Genomic DNA, 13,526 nt, shown 5'->3' with positions numbered 1-13,526 from the left:
TAATCAAGTTTGTATGGACTCTTCTTTGCAACTCCTTGTTTATTGATTCTCTCATGTAGTTTCGATGCACTTCTTTTTCCTTAATCAGCTTGTCTTTAATTGTCAGTGTTATTATCAATTTCTCCCTTTAAATCCATAAGTTCTTTTATTTTTTCTTCTTCTGTGTCTTGCCATCTAGGGTAGGGTTCCCATCCATCTAGTTCCCCTATCAATATTCCACTTTTTTCATTTCCAGACAGAAACCATTCACCATAGATGTCAGCAGATTTGATTTCTTTGTAGTCATTTTTCTCTTTATTGTCTGGGGTCTCTACCCTCTATTTTTCCCATTTGATAAGCATCTCCATCGTTTTCATCATATTTTTCTGTTAAATGCTCCAATTTTTCAAACATTTTCTCAAATGTATTTGATAATTTCTGTATTGCAAACATTATCTCTTGCAAGCAATAGCAATAGCAGTAGACTTATATACCGCTTCATAGGCCTTTCAGGCCTCTCTAAGCGGTTTACAGAGAGTCAGCATATTGCCCCCAACAATCTGGGTCCTCATTTTACCCACCTCGGAAGGATGGAAGGCTGAGTCAACCCTGAGCCGGTGAGATTTGAACCGCTGACCTGCTGATCTAGCAGTAGCCTGCAGTGCTGCATTTAACCACTGCGCCAGTTTCTCTCTGTTGTTGGAAATAAGCCATTGTTTCCAGCTGTTAAAACACTGCTGCTCTGACTTGGAAGATTTTTACAAGGTTACACCTAGGTTCACCATGAGATCTCTGGTTAAGGATATACTTCAAAGGAACATTTGTATAAACAAGTGGTGCATTACTTCTTATCACTTTCTATAAACAAACTGTGAGACTTTAAAGTTCCAGACCAGGATAATCAGTAGTGAAATTAAAAGTATTTTGTTTTCAGTACTCAAGTTTCCAGTCTTCGAGTAGCAGTTATCTCTCTCTTTATTGTTACAATTGTTGCAATTCTCTTTGTTCTTTTTGTATCATTTAATATTCCAAGTTTTTAAAAAAGTCAAATTCTTACATGAAATAGAGAAGAAAGAGTAAAAGACACATGTAGTGATGAATAAGGAGACGTTTAGCCCATAGGTTGTGAAAGTAATAGTAAAAATTTTAGAAGAAGAAAACTTGATCCGTTCATTTCAAACAGTTTGCATAAATTCCATCCATGAAAGTAACATTTAAAAATTAAGATAACACGCTGACCAAAACCATCCAAAGCTTAATTCCGCAGTTTTTTTACTTCAATGTCTTTACAATAAGTATGGTATTTCCTGTCCCATCCACGTATTAACCAGGTTCAATTGTGCTTAATCCATCTTTGGTTGCACAGGTAGTCCTCACTTACCACTTCTTCTCTGAGCCTTCAAAAGTTACTATGGCACAGTAGAAGCAGACGAGCACCTGGTCCACAAAATTTTTGGTAATCCTAGGACTTGTTCCGTGACCGCATGTCAGCCGTGACTGTGGTTTTGAAGGTGCAGGAAAAGGATTGCACCAATTTGGGTTCTGCCAATAGTTGCATATTTATGATGGCGGCGGCATCCCACACTCATGATCCCCATTTGTGACCTTGCCAGCTACCTTCTGACAAGCAACATCAGTGGGTATACTGGCAGGAAATTGCAAGCCACAGTCATATAAAATTGCCTTTAACAACCCACAGTAATTAGCTTAACAACTACAGAGGAGCAGATGTAAGTTGGCACTGTCATGTGACATGATGCTTAATGATTAAGCTGCTTAGTGACATAAATATCTGTTCCAATTGCCGTAGGTTAAGTAAGGACTACTTGAACAAGGATGTCACCAGAGAGGTTATAGACAGAATTTTGGGCCCTTATTTGCACTGAGGACTTCCATGAGCAAAAGTGGTGTATACTTTTCTTTCTTTTTTCAACTCATCTCTCATCATTTTACAAAAAATTAAAGTTATATTTTTCTTTGAATCTTACAGGTGAACAGGATGCCAATAAGAGCTCTCTGGACAACTGTAAATAACAATCAATGTTGAAAAGGAAGAAAATCAAGCCAGAAATCAAAATATTTTCCATTCCCTGCAGAAAACCATACAAATCTGCTCCTCCTCCAGCAGCTGTTTGAGAGAGAAAGCCAAGAAAGAATGAGCAGATTATGCAGAACTCAACGATATATTACATGAGAGGTGAAGGGGGGTTATTTATAATTCAGCAAAAGAGGAAATAAAAATCTGGAAGTCTGTTGGGAGGAAAAGATCAATAGTAAAGTCACAGTAATGTGAGGAAGAAGACTGCTGGAATAAAAGTACCATTAAACAAGGTATTGTTTACTGAATGTGGCAAAAGCTATGCTCACAACAGCTCCCTTGTGGTTCATGGAAGCATCTCCACACAAGAAGGAAGCCACAAAAGTGCTCCCAATGTGGTAAATGCTTTAGTGAGCATGGCAACATGGTGCTGCATCCGATAACTCACAGGAGGGATAAAACATATAACGGTGCAGATTGTGTGAAAGTTTCATTAGAAATTCCCAGGTCTTGAGACCCTGAAGGACGCATACACAAGAATAGAACCATTTGAACATCCTTTCTATGGGAAAAGTTTCACTGAGAATTCCATCCTGATGAAGAACCCGAGGACTCTCACAAAAGTGAAACCCTTTGAATGTCCTGATTGTGGAAAAACATTTAGTCACAATTTCAGTCTGGTGATTGATCTGTAGATTGACTCCAAGGAGAAACTGTATGAGTGTTTAGATTGTGGGAAAAGCTTCATTATAAACTCTATTTCACCAGAGAACTCACCCAGAAGAAAAACCCTTTGAATATCCTATTTATGGGAAAGTCACAATTCCAGCTGGTGATACATTAGAAGAAAATGCTTTGAATGTTCTGATTTTTGGAAAACTTTCAGTTATAATTCCATCTTGGTGATACCCTAGAGGAATCATAAATGAGAAAAACCCATTAATTGTCGGAGAAATTTCTGTCGTAATTTCCACCTGGTAAATACATCAGAGGATTCGCTCCATGGTGAAATCTTATAAGTGTCAAGATTGTGGGAAAGGTTTCATTAGAAATTCCCAACTCCTAAAACACAAGACCACACACATAAGAGAAAAAACATTTGAATGTCCTGACTTTGGGAAAAGTTTCAGTCGGAATTCACACCTGGTGATACACCAGAGGACTCACACAGGAGAGAAACCTTTTGAATGTCCTATCTGTAGGAAAAGCTTTAGTAATTATTGGACCCTGGTGACACTCCAGAGGTCTCACACAGGAGAGAAACCCTATGAATGTCCTGATTGTGGGAAAAGCTTTCATCGGAATTCCCATCTGGTGACACACCAGAGGACTCACACAGGAGAGAAACCCTTTGAATGTCCTGATTGTGGGAAAAGCTTCAGTCAGAATTCCAACCGGGTGAAACACCAGAGGACTCACACAGGAGAGAAACCCTTTGAATGTCCTGATTGTGGGAAAAGCTTTAGTGATAATTCCTCTCTGATGATACACCAGAGGACTCACACAGGAGAGAAACTCTTTGAATGTCCTGACTGTGGGAAAAGCTTTCGTCGGAATTCCCATCTGGTGACACACCAGAGGACTCACACAGGAGAGAAACCCTTTGAATGTCCTGATTGTGGGAAAAGCTTTAGTTATAATTCCTCTCTGGTGATACACCAGAGGACACACACAGGAGAGAAACCCTTTGCATGTCCTGTCTGTGGGAAAAGCTTTAATCGGAATGGCTACCTGGTGATACACCAGAGGTCTCACACAGGAGAGAAACACTTTGAATGTCCTATCTGTGGGAAAAGCTTTAGTATTAATTCCTCTCTGGTGACACACCAGAGGACACACACAGGAGAGAAACCCTTTGAATGTTCTGATTGTGGGAAACATTACAGTCATAATTCCCACCTGGTGATACACCAGAGGACTCACACAGGAGAGAAACCCTTTGAATGTCCTATCTGTGGGAAAAGCTTTAGTAATAATTCCTCTCTGGTGACACACCATAGGACACACACAGGAGAGAAACCCTTTGAATGTCCTACCTGTGGGAAAAGCTTTAGTAAGAATTCCTCTCTGGTGACACACCAGAGGACTCACACAGGAGAGAAACCCTTTGAATGTAATGATTGTGGGAAAAGCTTTAGTTATAATTCCTCTCTGGTGACACAGCAGAGGACACACACAGGAGAGAAACCCTTTGAATGTTCTGATTGCGGGAAACATTACAGTCAGAATTCCCACCTGGTGATACACCAGAGGACTCACACAGGAGAGAAACCCTTTGAATGTCCTGACTGTGGGAAAAGATTTCGTCGGAATTCCCATCTGGTGACACACCAGAGGACTCACACAGGAGAGAAACCCTTTGAATGTCCTGATTGTGGGAAAAGCTTCAGTCAGAATTCCCACCTGGTGACACACCAGAGGACTCACACAGGAGAGAAACCCTTTGCATGTCCTATCTGTGGGAAAAGTTTCAGTCAGAATGGCGAACTGGTGAAACACCAGAGATCTCACACAGGAGAGAAACCCTTTGAATGTCCTATCTGTGGGAAAAGCTTTAGTAATAATTCCTCTCTGGTGATACACCAGAGGACTCACACAGGAGAGAAACCCTTTGAATGTCCTATCTGTGGGAAAAGCTTTAGTAATAATTCCTCTCTGGTTATACACCAGAGGAATCACACAGGAGAGAAACCCTTTGACTGTCCTGATTGTGGGAAAAGCTTCAGTCAGAATTCCAACCTGGTGAAACACCAGAGGACTCACACAGGAGAGAAACCCTTTGAATGTCCTGATTGTGGGAAAAGCTTCAGTCAGAATTCCCACCTGGTGACACACCAGAGGACTCACACAGGAGAGAAACCCTTTGCATGTCCTATCTGTGGGAAAAGTTTTAGTCAGAATGGCGAACTGGTGAAACACCAGAGGTCTCACACAGGAGAGAAACCCTTTGAATGTCCTATCTGTGGGAAAAGCTTTAGTAATAATTCCTCTCTGGTGACACACCAGAGGACTCACACAGGAGAGAAACCCTTTGAATGTCCTATCTGTGGGAAAAGCTTTAGTAATAATTCCTCTCTGGTTACACACCAGAGGAATCACACAGGAGAGAAACCCTTTGACTGTCCTGATTGTGGGAAAAGCTTCAGTCAGAATTCCAACCTGGTGAAACACCAGAGGACTCACACAGGAGAGAAACCCTTTGAATGTCCTGATTGTGGGAAAAGCTTTAGTGTTAATTCCTCTCTGGTGACACACCAGAGGACACACACAGGAGAGAAACCCTTTGCATGTCCTATCTGTGGGAAAAGCTTTAGTCGGAATGGCGACCTGGTGATACACCAGGGATCTCACACAGGAGAGAAACCCTTTGAATGTCCTATCTGTGGGAAAAGCTTTTGTCAGAAAGGCGACCTTGTGATACACCAGAGGTCTCACACAGGAGAGAAACCCTTTGAATGTCCTATCTGTGGGAAAAGCTTTAGTCAGAATTCCAACCTGGTGACACACCAGAGGACTCACACAGGAGAGAAACCCTTTGAATGTCCTGATTGTGGGAAAAGCTTCAGTCAGAATTCCCACCTGGTGATACACCAGAGGACTCACACAGGAGAGAAACCCTTTGAATGTCCTATCTGTGGGAAAAGCTTTAGTCAGAAATCATCCCTTATTGCACACAAGATAATCCATATGAAGAAAGGTAGATGAGTTTATAGACTGCTTGAATTGAATTTGTGATCTCCCATTGAAAGTATAGGTAAGAAATTGATTGTTCGAATTTTGTGCTGATTCATTTTGCTCAAATATTTCTCATGATTAAAGTTGTAAGTGGAGTGAAATGGAAAATGTCTAACTGCTATTTCTGGTTAACAGCAAAGCTTCTGGATATTTCCTTTTCCAGAATTAGAGGAATTCTTCAAAAGGGAATTTTGGATGGAGTTTTTTTCTGTTGATTATGGAATTCCCACATGTGGAGTTTCAGTCTTCTACCTTGGTTTTGCCCGATTTTCAATCACAGAATTCCACAGCCCGCAGAAAAGTAGTCCTCAAGATTTAACTATGATGGGCTTTGAATTAAGTGTTTTAATCAGCTGAGAAACAATTTGGGCACAGCTTGCATGGGCTGCGCGACAAGCTATGTCGTATCTGGTTGGGAGCAGCTGCAGGAGAAGTCAGATTGAGGTGCAACAAGTGTAGGGGAGGCTGCCTGCAATGCTCTTAAGCGGGTAAAACATCCCCTGAAATTAAGACCTGGTGCTTATTTTGGGGCCTAAAAGAAAATAAAACTGGGTCTTATTTTGGGGAAAACTAGGCTATGTATATATGTATAATCTGTCCCAGCACTTCCAGGTATATTTAATGATAACTCTGCAATTCTATGAACTCATGATTGACCCAAGTCAAGAAATAAATTTCATAACTGAATGGGTATTTGACATGTATATTAAAAATGTAAATAATTAATGTAAGGGGTTACGTTAGCATTTTGGCATCTTTGCCTTTTATTGTAATGGATGCCTTTGGATCTCTTTTTTTTTTAAAAAGAGAAGAAGGCGGGGCTTAACAGTGAGAAGACGGAGTTTCAGGCTATTCCTGAAATTCCCCTATTCCGAAGGAAATTGGATGGGTCGTTTCGGACCCTAGCTGTCCCGGAGAGACAGTGAAAGGTTAGGGGGTATTCAGTGACCTCAGAGACGTTCGCAAGTCTCTGGGGGGCTTGGAATTTAACCCCTTTTGCCAGTTCCTTCTGGATTAGCTGTAAGCTAACCGAAACTGCAGGTTGCCCCTAAGAATGGTGGGAGTGGTTTCAACTGGTAAGCTGATTTTATTACTCAAAGAGATACGGTCCGCATTAAAATTTAAGCTAATTGAAACCAAAGAACAGAAGAATCTAGTGGCGAATTGGTTTTTTTATGGATTTATGGCCAGTGCTTACCCTATTTCCTAAATGTTTTAAATGATATTTACGTGGATAAAGGAAAGATTACTCCAACATTCCCTCTGGCTCTCCTTAAGTGGGCTGTAAACCAATTTACTACAATTTGGCTTCTTACAATCTGACACTTTTATTGCTTGGCTGTGTTGGTCTAAGATCAGATAAGATAGCACAGCTCTCAGCGTGTTCTTACTTGCAAATATCTTAAAGCTTCTAGCTGCGTCAAAACATGGCGTCTATACATGCTTCAAATGATGACTTCCTGGGGGCGTGGCCTGTTGCCGAGGAGGGCTCCACCGAGCTCCTCAGAGATCTGGTGTGTATATCTAAATAAGATCATAGATAGCACCCCTTTTTGGCTAAGAAAGGGGCAGGGAGGGTAGCTCCGTAGACTAGGGTCTATTCGTAAGCCACAGCCTTTTTCTTTTTTTGGCTGTGGAAGAGATTAGATCCAGCCGAAGCGGAGCTTTTATCTCCGGCCAGTTCTTCTCAGCTGCCTTTTTTTTTTTTTTGGCAGCCCCAGACAGGCTAGCCCCCCCCCAGGACAAAACAAAGTTTTTTTTCAAGCTAGATTTGATACGGGAGGGTACCACCCCTGTGAGATTTATGCTTTTATTACTATCTTAAATACCAGCACCATTCGTCTTAAAGACTTCTTTGTTTAAATAGACTTCAAAATGGCGATTTCTCTCCGTGGATGATTACTGGATGTACTTAGCCGGGCTTATCTTCCTGCAGACCGCTCCTTAACAAAACAAACTCTTTTTCTTTGGAAATAGAGGGGAGCGAAGCGCTGCTTACTTGTTTATTTATTATGGCACCCAGATCAAAGAAGCGTCTTGCTACAAATGTGTCTAAAGAATTTAAAGAATCTTTTTTGGAAATACAGCCTTTGTCTCCTACGCCCTCTACTGGAGAAGTTTTAACACAGGAATATCTCTTTAAAATCTTTGATGCCTTTAAGCAAGAACTTAAGGAATTTGTATTGCAACTTTATGATGATCTAAAATCTAAAGTTAATCAAATGAAGGCGAATACGTTTGCAGCCGTGTCTGCCCTGTCGGATTACTCTGCTGAAATAGAGAACAAATTGGAAAGTCTGGAGAAGGCTAATTTTGATTTGACTACCAATATTCAAATTTTACAAGAAAAAATTAGAAATAACGAAGAACAGCTTATGATGCTAAATTTTGATAGGAAGGCATTTTCAATAAGAGTCAGAGGATTCCGTGAAAAGGAGCAAGAGAATTTGAAACAGACCTTTGCTGAAGCCTTCAGCCATGCGCTGGGAAGCCCGGGACTTAACTTTGATTGGCAGATTCGGAAAATCTATCGCCAGAACTCATTGATAGCGGAACAGCGACAGCTCCCGAGGGATATAATTATACATTTCTCTACAAAAGAATCTAGAAACGCGATTGTGCAAAAGTTTCATAATAACAGTCTCCGAGTTGATGACCAGGACGTGATTGTCTTCAAAAATATACCTTCCCAGATGTTGAAAGCAAGAAGGGACTACACCTTTTTAACTAAAGAGCTTAGGAGTCAACAGATTCGATACAGATGGGAGGCCCCTGCCGGCATCACGGTTACATTTGAGAATCAAAGATTTCGTCTTAACTCTGTTTCAGAGGCTCAAGATTTCTATTGTAGGATTCTGAAGGCGGGACTTCCTGATGCGCTTGGAAGAGAGGAGAGACAAGCGGAAGGAGAAAGCAAACGGCTGGCCATGCGGCTGCAAGATGGAGGGGGTAGCCCCTCCTCCCTCGGAGAAGCAGAAGAACGCAGATCGAGAATTTAGATACTTCAAAAGACTTCCTAAAGTTGAGGACTGAATGGGGGTTTGAGACCTCTCTCCAGTAGAAAAAGTGGACTAATTTTTATCAGAAGGGAAAGCTGGGTGAAACTACTTTGAGCTAGATTCTAAAGTAACGTTAGCATAAATTTGATAGTGGTTAAAAGAATGCGGAATGATTTATGTTGTTTAAACTTTGTTAGATGGGACTATTTTAAAATAGAAGGTTAACTGACTCCTGCTGAAAGTATTATTTGAATATGATCCATGCTATTTAACTTTTATTTGAAGGGAAAGTTGGTTGTAATAGTTTTGAGTTACATTTCAAATAAACGCTAGTATAAATTTGATAGTGGTAAATATTAGACAAGCAAGAGATGAGGGTAAAATGCACGTGGAATGAACTACGTTATTTGAGGTAAATACCAGACAAGCAAGGGAAGAGGGCAAAATTTATGTTGTTTAAAGCTTATTAGAATAAGAAGCCGCTTGGGATTATCTTAAGATAACTGTAAAAAGAATGCGGAATGATTTATGTTGTTTAAACTTTGTTAGAAGCGACTACCTTAAAATAGAAGGTTAACTGATTCTTGCTGAAAGTATTATTGGAATATGTGGAATGATTTATGCTACAAATCGCTCTGAGTTATATTTTAAACAAATGGTAGTATAAATTTGATAGTGGTAAATATCAGACAAGTGGGGGATGAGGGTAAAATACATGTGGAATGAACTAAGTTATTTAAATTCTATTAGAAGGGGAAGTCGGTTGGAATTATCTTAAGATAGAAATTGATTCCTGTGTAAAGTAATATCTGATCTACGCTGCTTAACTTTACTAAGAAGGGGAAATCTGGTTAGATTATTTTGAATTACTGTTTGAAAAAGGGGTAAAGAAAGATCACTTACGTTGTTTAAATTTTACTAGAAGGGAAAGTTTGATTACTTGTCTGTAAAGTTATATTTGAATATATGGCATGAACCACGTTGCTTAAATCTTATTGGAAGGGATCATAAGGTTTAGGAGGGGAACGGGAGAGCCTACAGAAGGTCGGGGTAAATAGCAAAGAAGTAAGAGATGAGAATAAAATATAGATAGAATGATTTATACTATTTAAGCATAGATAAAGATGGGGGGCTGAGATCAACACAAAGAGTGGTTTCTTTTTTTCTTTTTTCTCTTTTCTCTTTTCTTTTTTTCCTTTTTTTTTTTTTTTCTTTCTCTGCTTTTCTTTTTTTTTTTGATATATTACTTTTATTTTTTAATCCATATGTATACAAGATATTTTAGATAGAAGGTAGTGCCAGGTGTGGGCCCTGGGAAGTCGGGAGGATTAGGGATGGGGATTGTGGGGGGTGGGGTGGGGGGGTGTTAATATAGTTTTAATAAGAACAAGAATGTATTTATATACGGTGGTTCTTTTTTTATTATTATTATTATTATTTTCCTTGGTTCACTTTACTTTTATCAGATCAAACAATACTCGAATAAAGGCATACACCAAGGAGGGAGGTAGAGGGAAGGAAGAGGGAGGAGTAAGGAAGGAGTAAGGGGAATGTAAGGAGTAAGAGGAATGTAAGGAGGGTGTCTGGGGAGTAAGGGGAGAAGGAAGGTTTGAGGGGAAAGGGAAGTAGGAGGGGAGTGTTAGAGGGAGAAAGGAAAGTTGGAGGGGGTAGATGGGGTGTATGGAGGATGCAAGGGTTAGGTGGGGTTGTGAATGATGAGTTGTGTTTCCTTTTTATTTGTTCGTTTTATTCCCTTTTTCTTTTTTTTTCTTTTCTTATAGTAAATACCCTGTATATAAATGATTGCAAATGGAATGTGAAAATTGAATAAAATATTTTATACAATATACATGCTTCAAATGATTCGTTTCAAATGATTTTCTCACCATTTCAAAAGTTGTTTGACACATATGAAAGATTTGAAAAAAAGCTGGACTATTTAACATTAAAATATGAAGAAAAAAGTGAGAACGTTGAATGTTCCTGAAATGCAAATGAAGAATGTCAGAAATGAAGTTTCTCAACTTGCTGACACGCCGGGCGTCTGGTTTACTTCGGAGGGAGAAAGAGATGCAACGCTTGAAAGGGGGGCAGCCATACAGAAGATTTATTTCAAAAGACAGAGCGCAGGAGGAATGAGAAGCATTAAAGAATCTATACTTTATGAAACATCATTTGCAGAATTTTCGATACCACCCTTGAGAATTAAAGACAAACTGAAAAATGCAACAAGCCTAGGACAACGTTATTATTACATCAGAGGCATCCTAAGCAAAAAGGTATTCCTGTTTGGACTTGCTTATAAAAACATTTGGTAAACCTGTTCCACGAATGGCAATAGGACTAAGGAGATTTTGTTATTGGAGAGACATAGGCTGATAGATGGAAGAATACAATTTAAATTAGCTAAATCTAATTACTCTTATTTGTAATAGACATAGCTGAATAATAATTGATATTGATAGTAATGTATATAATGTGGAGTTGATATGATAAATAATAATTGGATATGAAAAGGGAAGGTTGGAAATATTTTTGGACCATATACAAAGGTTATTAATCACAATAATTATCACTATTAAAAAATAAAATAAAATATATACAGTTAAATGTTAACTAATATGGGGAAAATGTTACGATATACGATATAATTACATAAAGAAGGGAGAATGATAATAAACCATACTGCATGGAAGATGGAATTTTTGGTATTAAATATTATGGATGTTCAGCTAAAACAGGATATGAGGATTTGATGTTAATAGAGGGTTTTACAAACAAGTAAATGAAATGTCAGCATGTGGTTATGGATTAAATCTTTGGCATATTTAAGGATGAAGGATATTTAAATAACTGTAGTCAACTAAAAGTGGAGGTATAATGATGTCAATATGGTAAACATTTGAGTTAAGATATTTGAATTAATATGAATTAATTGAAGAGATGCACCAAAACATGTTGTAACCAGCTGATATACTTTTTTTTATAATATATACCTGTGTTCTTTTTTTTTTTCCCCTTGCCTTGTTTTTTGTTCTTTTTGTCTTCTTTTTTTTTCTTTTTTTCTTTTCCCACTGTTGTGGGCATGTATCGTTTAAGAAACACAAATTATTATTATTATTATTATTATTATTATTATTATTATTATTATTTTAATAATAATTATAGTCAAATGAAAATGGATAAATGATGATGGTGACATGTATGAATATTTGAGTTAAAATGCTCGAGTTAACATGAATTATATTTGTTGACTGTGGAAGAGATGCACGAAAGTCTATTTGTAACCAACTGATACACTTTCTATAGCATGTAAAGAAAGATGTTGTATTTGTTTTAAATTAAAAATTATTTTTAATAATAATAATAATAATAATAATAATAATAACTGAAACTCTATGGAAAGTCAGAAATAGAAATCCAATCATTGACAAATACAGTCCGAGTATTCAGCACCGATATTTCAATGCAGTTTGGCATGGAAAAATGCGCCACTGTATCCATAAAAAGGGGCAAAATCACTGCATCTGAGGGAATTGAAATGCCCAATGGCCAACTAATTAAATGCAAAGAAAATGAAGCCTACAAATACTTAGGCATTCTGCAGTTGGATAACATCAAGCATGGAGAAGTAAAAACTATTGTCAGGCGAGAGTACACCAACAGAATTAGGAAAATTTTGAAATCTAAATTGAATGGTGGAAATACAATCAAGGCCATAAATACCTGGGCAATACCAGTTATAAGATACACAGCTGGCATAGTTAACTGGACACAAGCTGATTTGGACCTTTTGGACCGAAAAACCAGGAAACTAATGACAATGCACTACAGTTTACATCCACGTGGTGATACTGATAGACTATATCTGCCCCGAAAATCAGGTGGCAGAGGATTATTACAAGTGAAGCAAACAGTTGAAGAAGAAAAACATGCACTGGCTGATTATTTAAAAGACACTCAAGAACATCTATTAATCGAAGTAAAGAACAAAAATCTACTGAAGGCCCAACAGACAAAACAAGAATACAGAAAAGATGTGATAAAATCAAGAATGGAGAGTTGGCAGAACAAAGCACTGCATGGTCAATTTCTGGAAAAAATAAAAGATAAAGTGGACAGTGAACAAACTTGGTTATGGTTAAAAACAGGTACATTAAAGAAAGAAACAGAGTCACTAATCCTGGCTGCGCAAGAACAAGCTATCCGCACAAATGCCATTAAGGCCAAAATCGAAAAATCCTCTGATGATGCCAAATGCAGACTTTGCAAAGAAGCTGATGAAACTGTTGATCACATACTCAGCTGCTGTAAAAAAATCGCACAGACTGATTATAAATTGCGGCACAATTCAGTAGCACAAATGATCCATTGGAATTTGTGCAAAAATTATAATATTAAAACAGCAACAAACTGGTGGGAACATCAGCCTGAAAAAGTCACCGAAAATCAGATGGTCAAGATCTTGTGGGATTTCCGTATACAAACCGACAAAATACTGGCGCATAATACACCAGACATCACACTGGTTGAGAAAAATAAGGTCACAATCATAGACATCGCAATACCAGGTGATAGCAGGGTCGCCGAGAAGGAACATGAAAAAATTGCAAGATACCAGGACTTAAAAATCGAAATTCAACGACTATGGCACAAACCAGCAGTGGTAATTCCAGTGGTAATTGGCACATTGGGTGCTATTCCAAAAGCACTGGAATTACATTTAAAACAGTTAAAAATTGACAAAATCACCATCAGTCAAATGCAAAAAGCCG

General features: G+C 38.5%; 2 protein-coding genes across 6 annotated transcripts in view; both read left to right on the top strand.

The window, feature by feature from the left end:
- The window catches only part of LOC116504947 (zinc finger protein 420-like), a 65,187-nt gene that overhangs the window by 9,391 nt on the left and 42,270 nt on the right, over positions 1-13,526 (top strand). The gene's annotated exons all lie outside the window — the stretch shown is intronic.
- LOC116504945 (zinc finger protein 850-like) overlaps positions 1-13,526 on the top strand; it is a 55,292-nt gene that overhangs the window by 20,334 nt on the left and 21,432 nt on the right. For all 5 annotated transcript variants that reach the window (XR_004254871.1, XR_004254873.1, XR_004254870.1 and 2 more), the window contains one exon: positions 1,970-5,771. Coding sequence is in view for 1 of the 5 variants with exons in the window: in XM_032212198.1 (XP_032068089.1) it covers positions 3,020-5,722 (2,703 nt within the window). In the remaining 4 variants the exon portion in view is untranslated. The remainder of the gene's footprint in view (positions 1-1,969; positions 5,772-13,526) is intronic.

Source organism: Thamnophis elegans, chromosome 2 (genome assembly GCF_009769535.1).
Source record: "Thamnophis elegans isolate rThaEle1 chromosome 2, rThaEle1.pri, whole genome shotgun sequence".
Lineage (NCBI taxonomy): Eukaryota > Metazoa > Chordata > Lepidosauria > Squamata > Colubridae > Thamnophis > Thamnophis elegans.
This window is presented reverse-complemented; position numbering and strand designations above follow the sequence as displayed.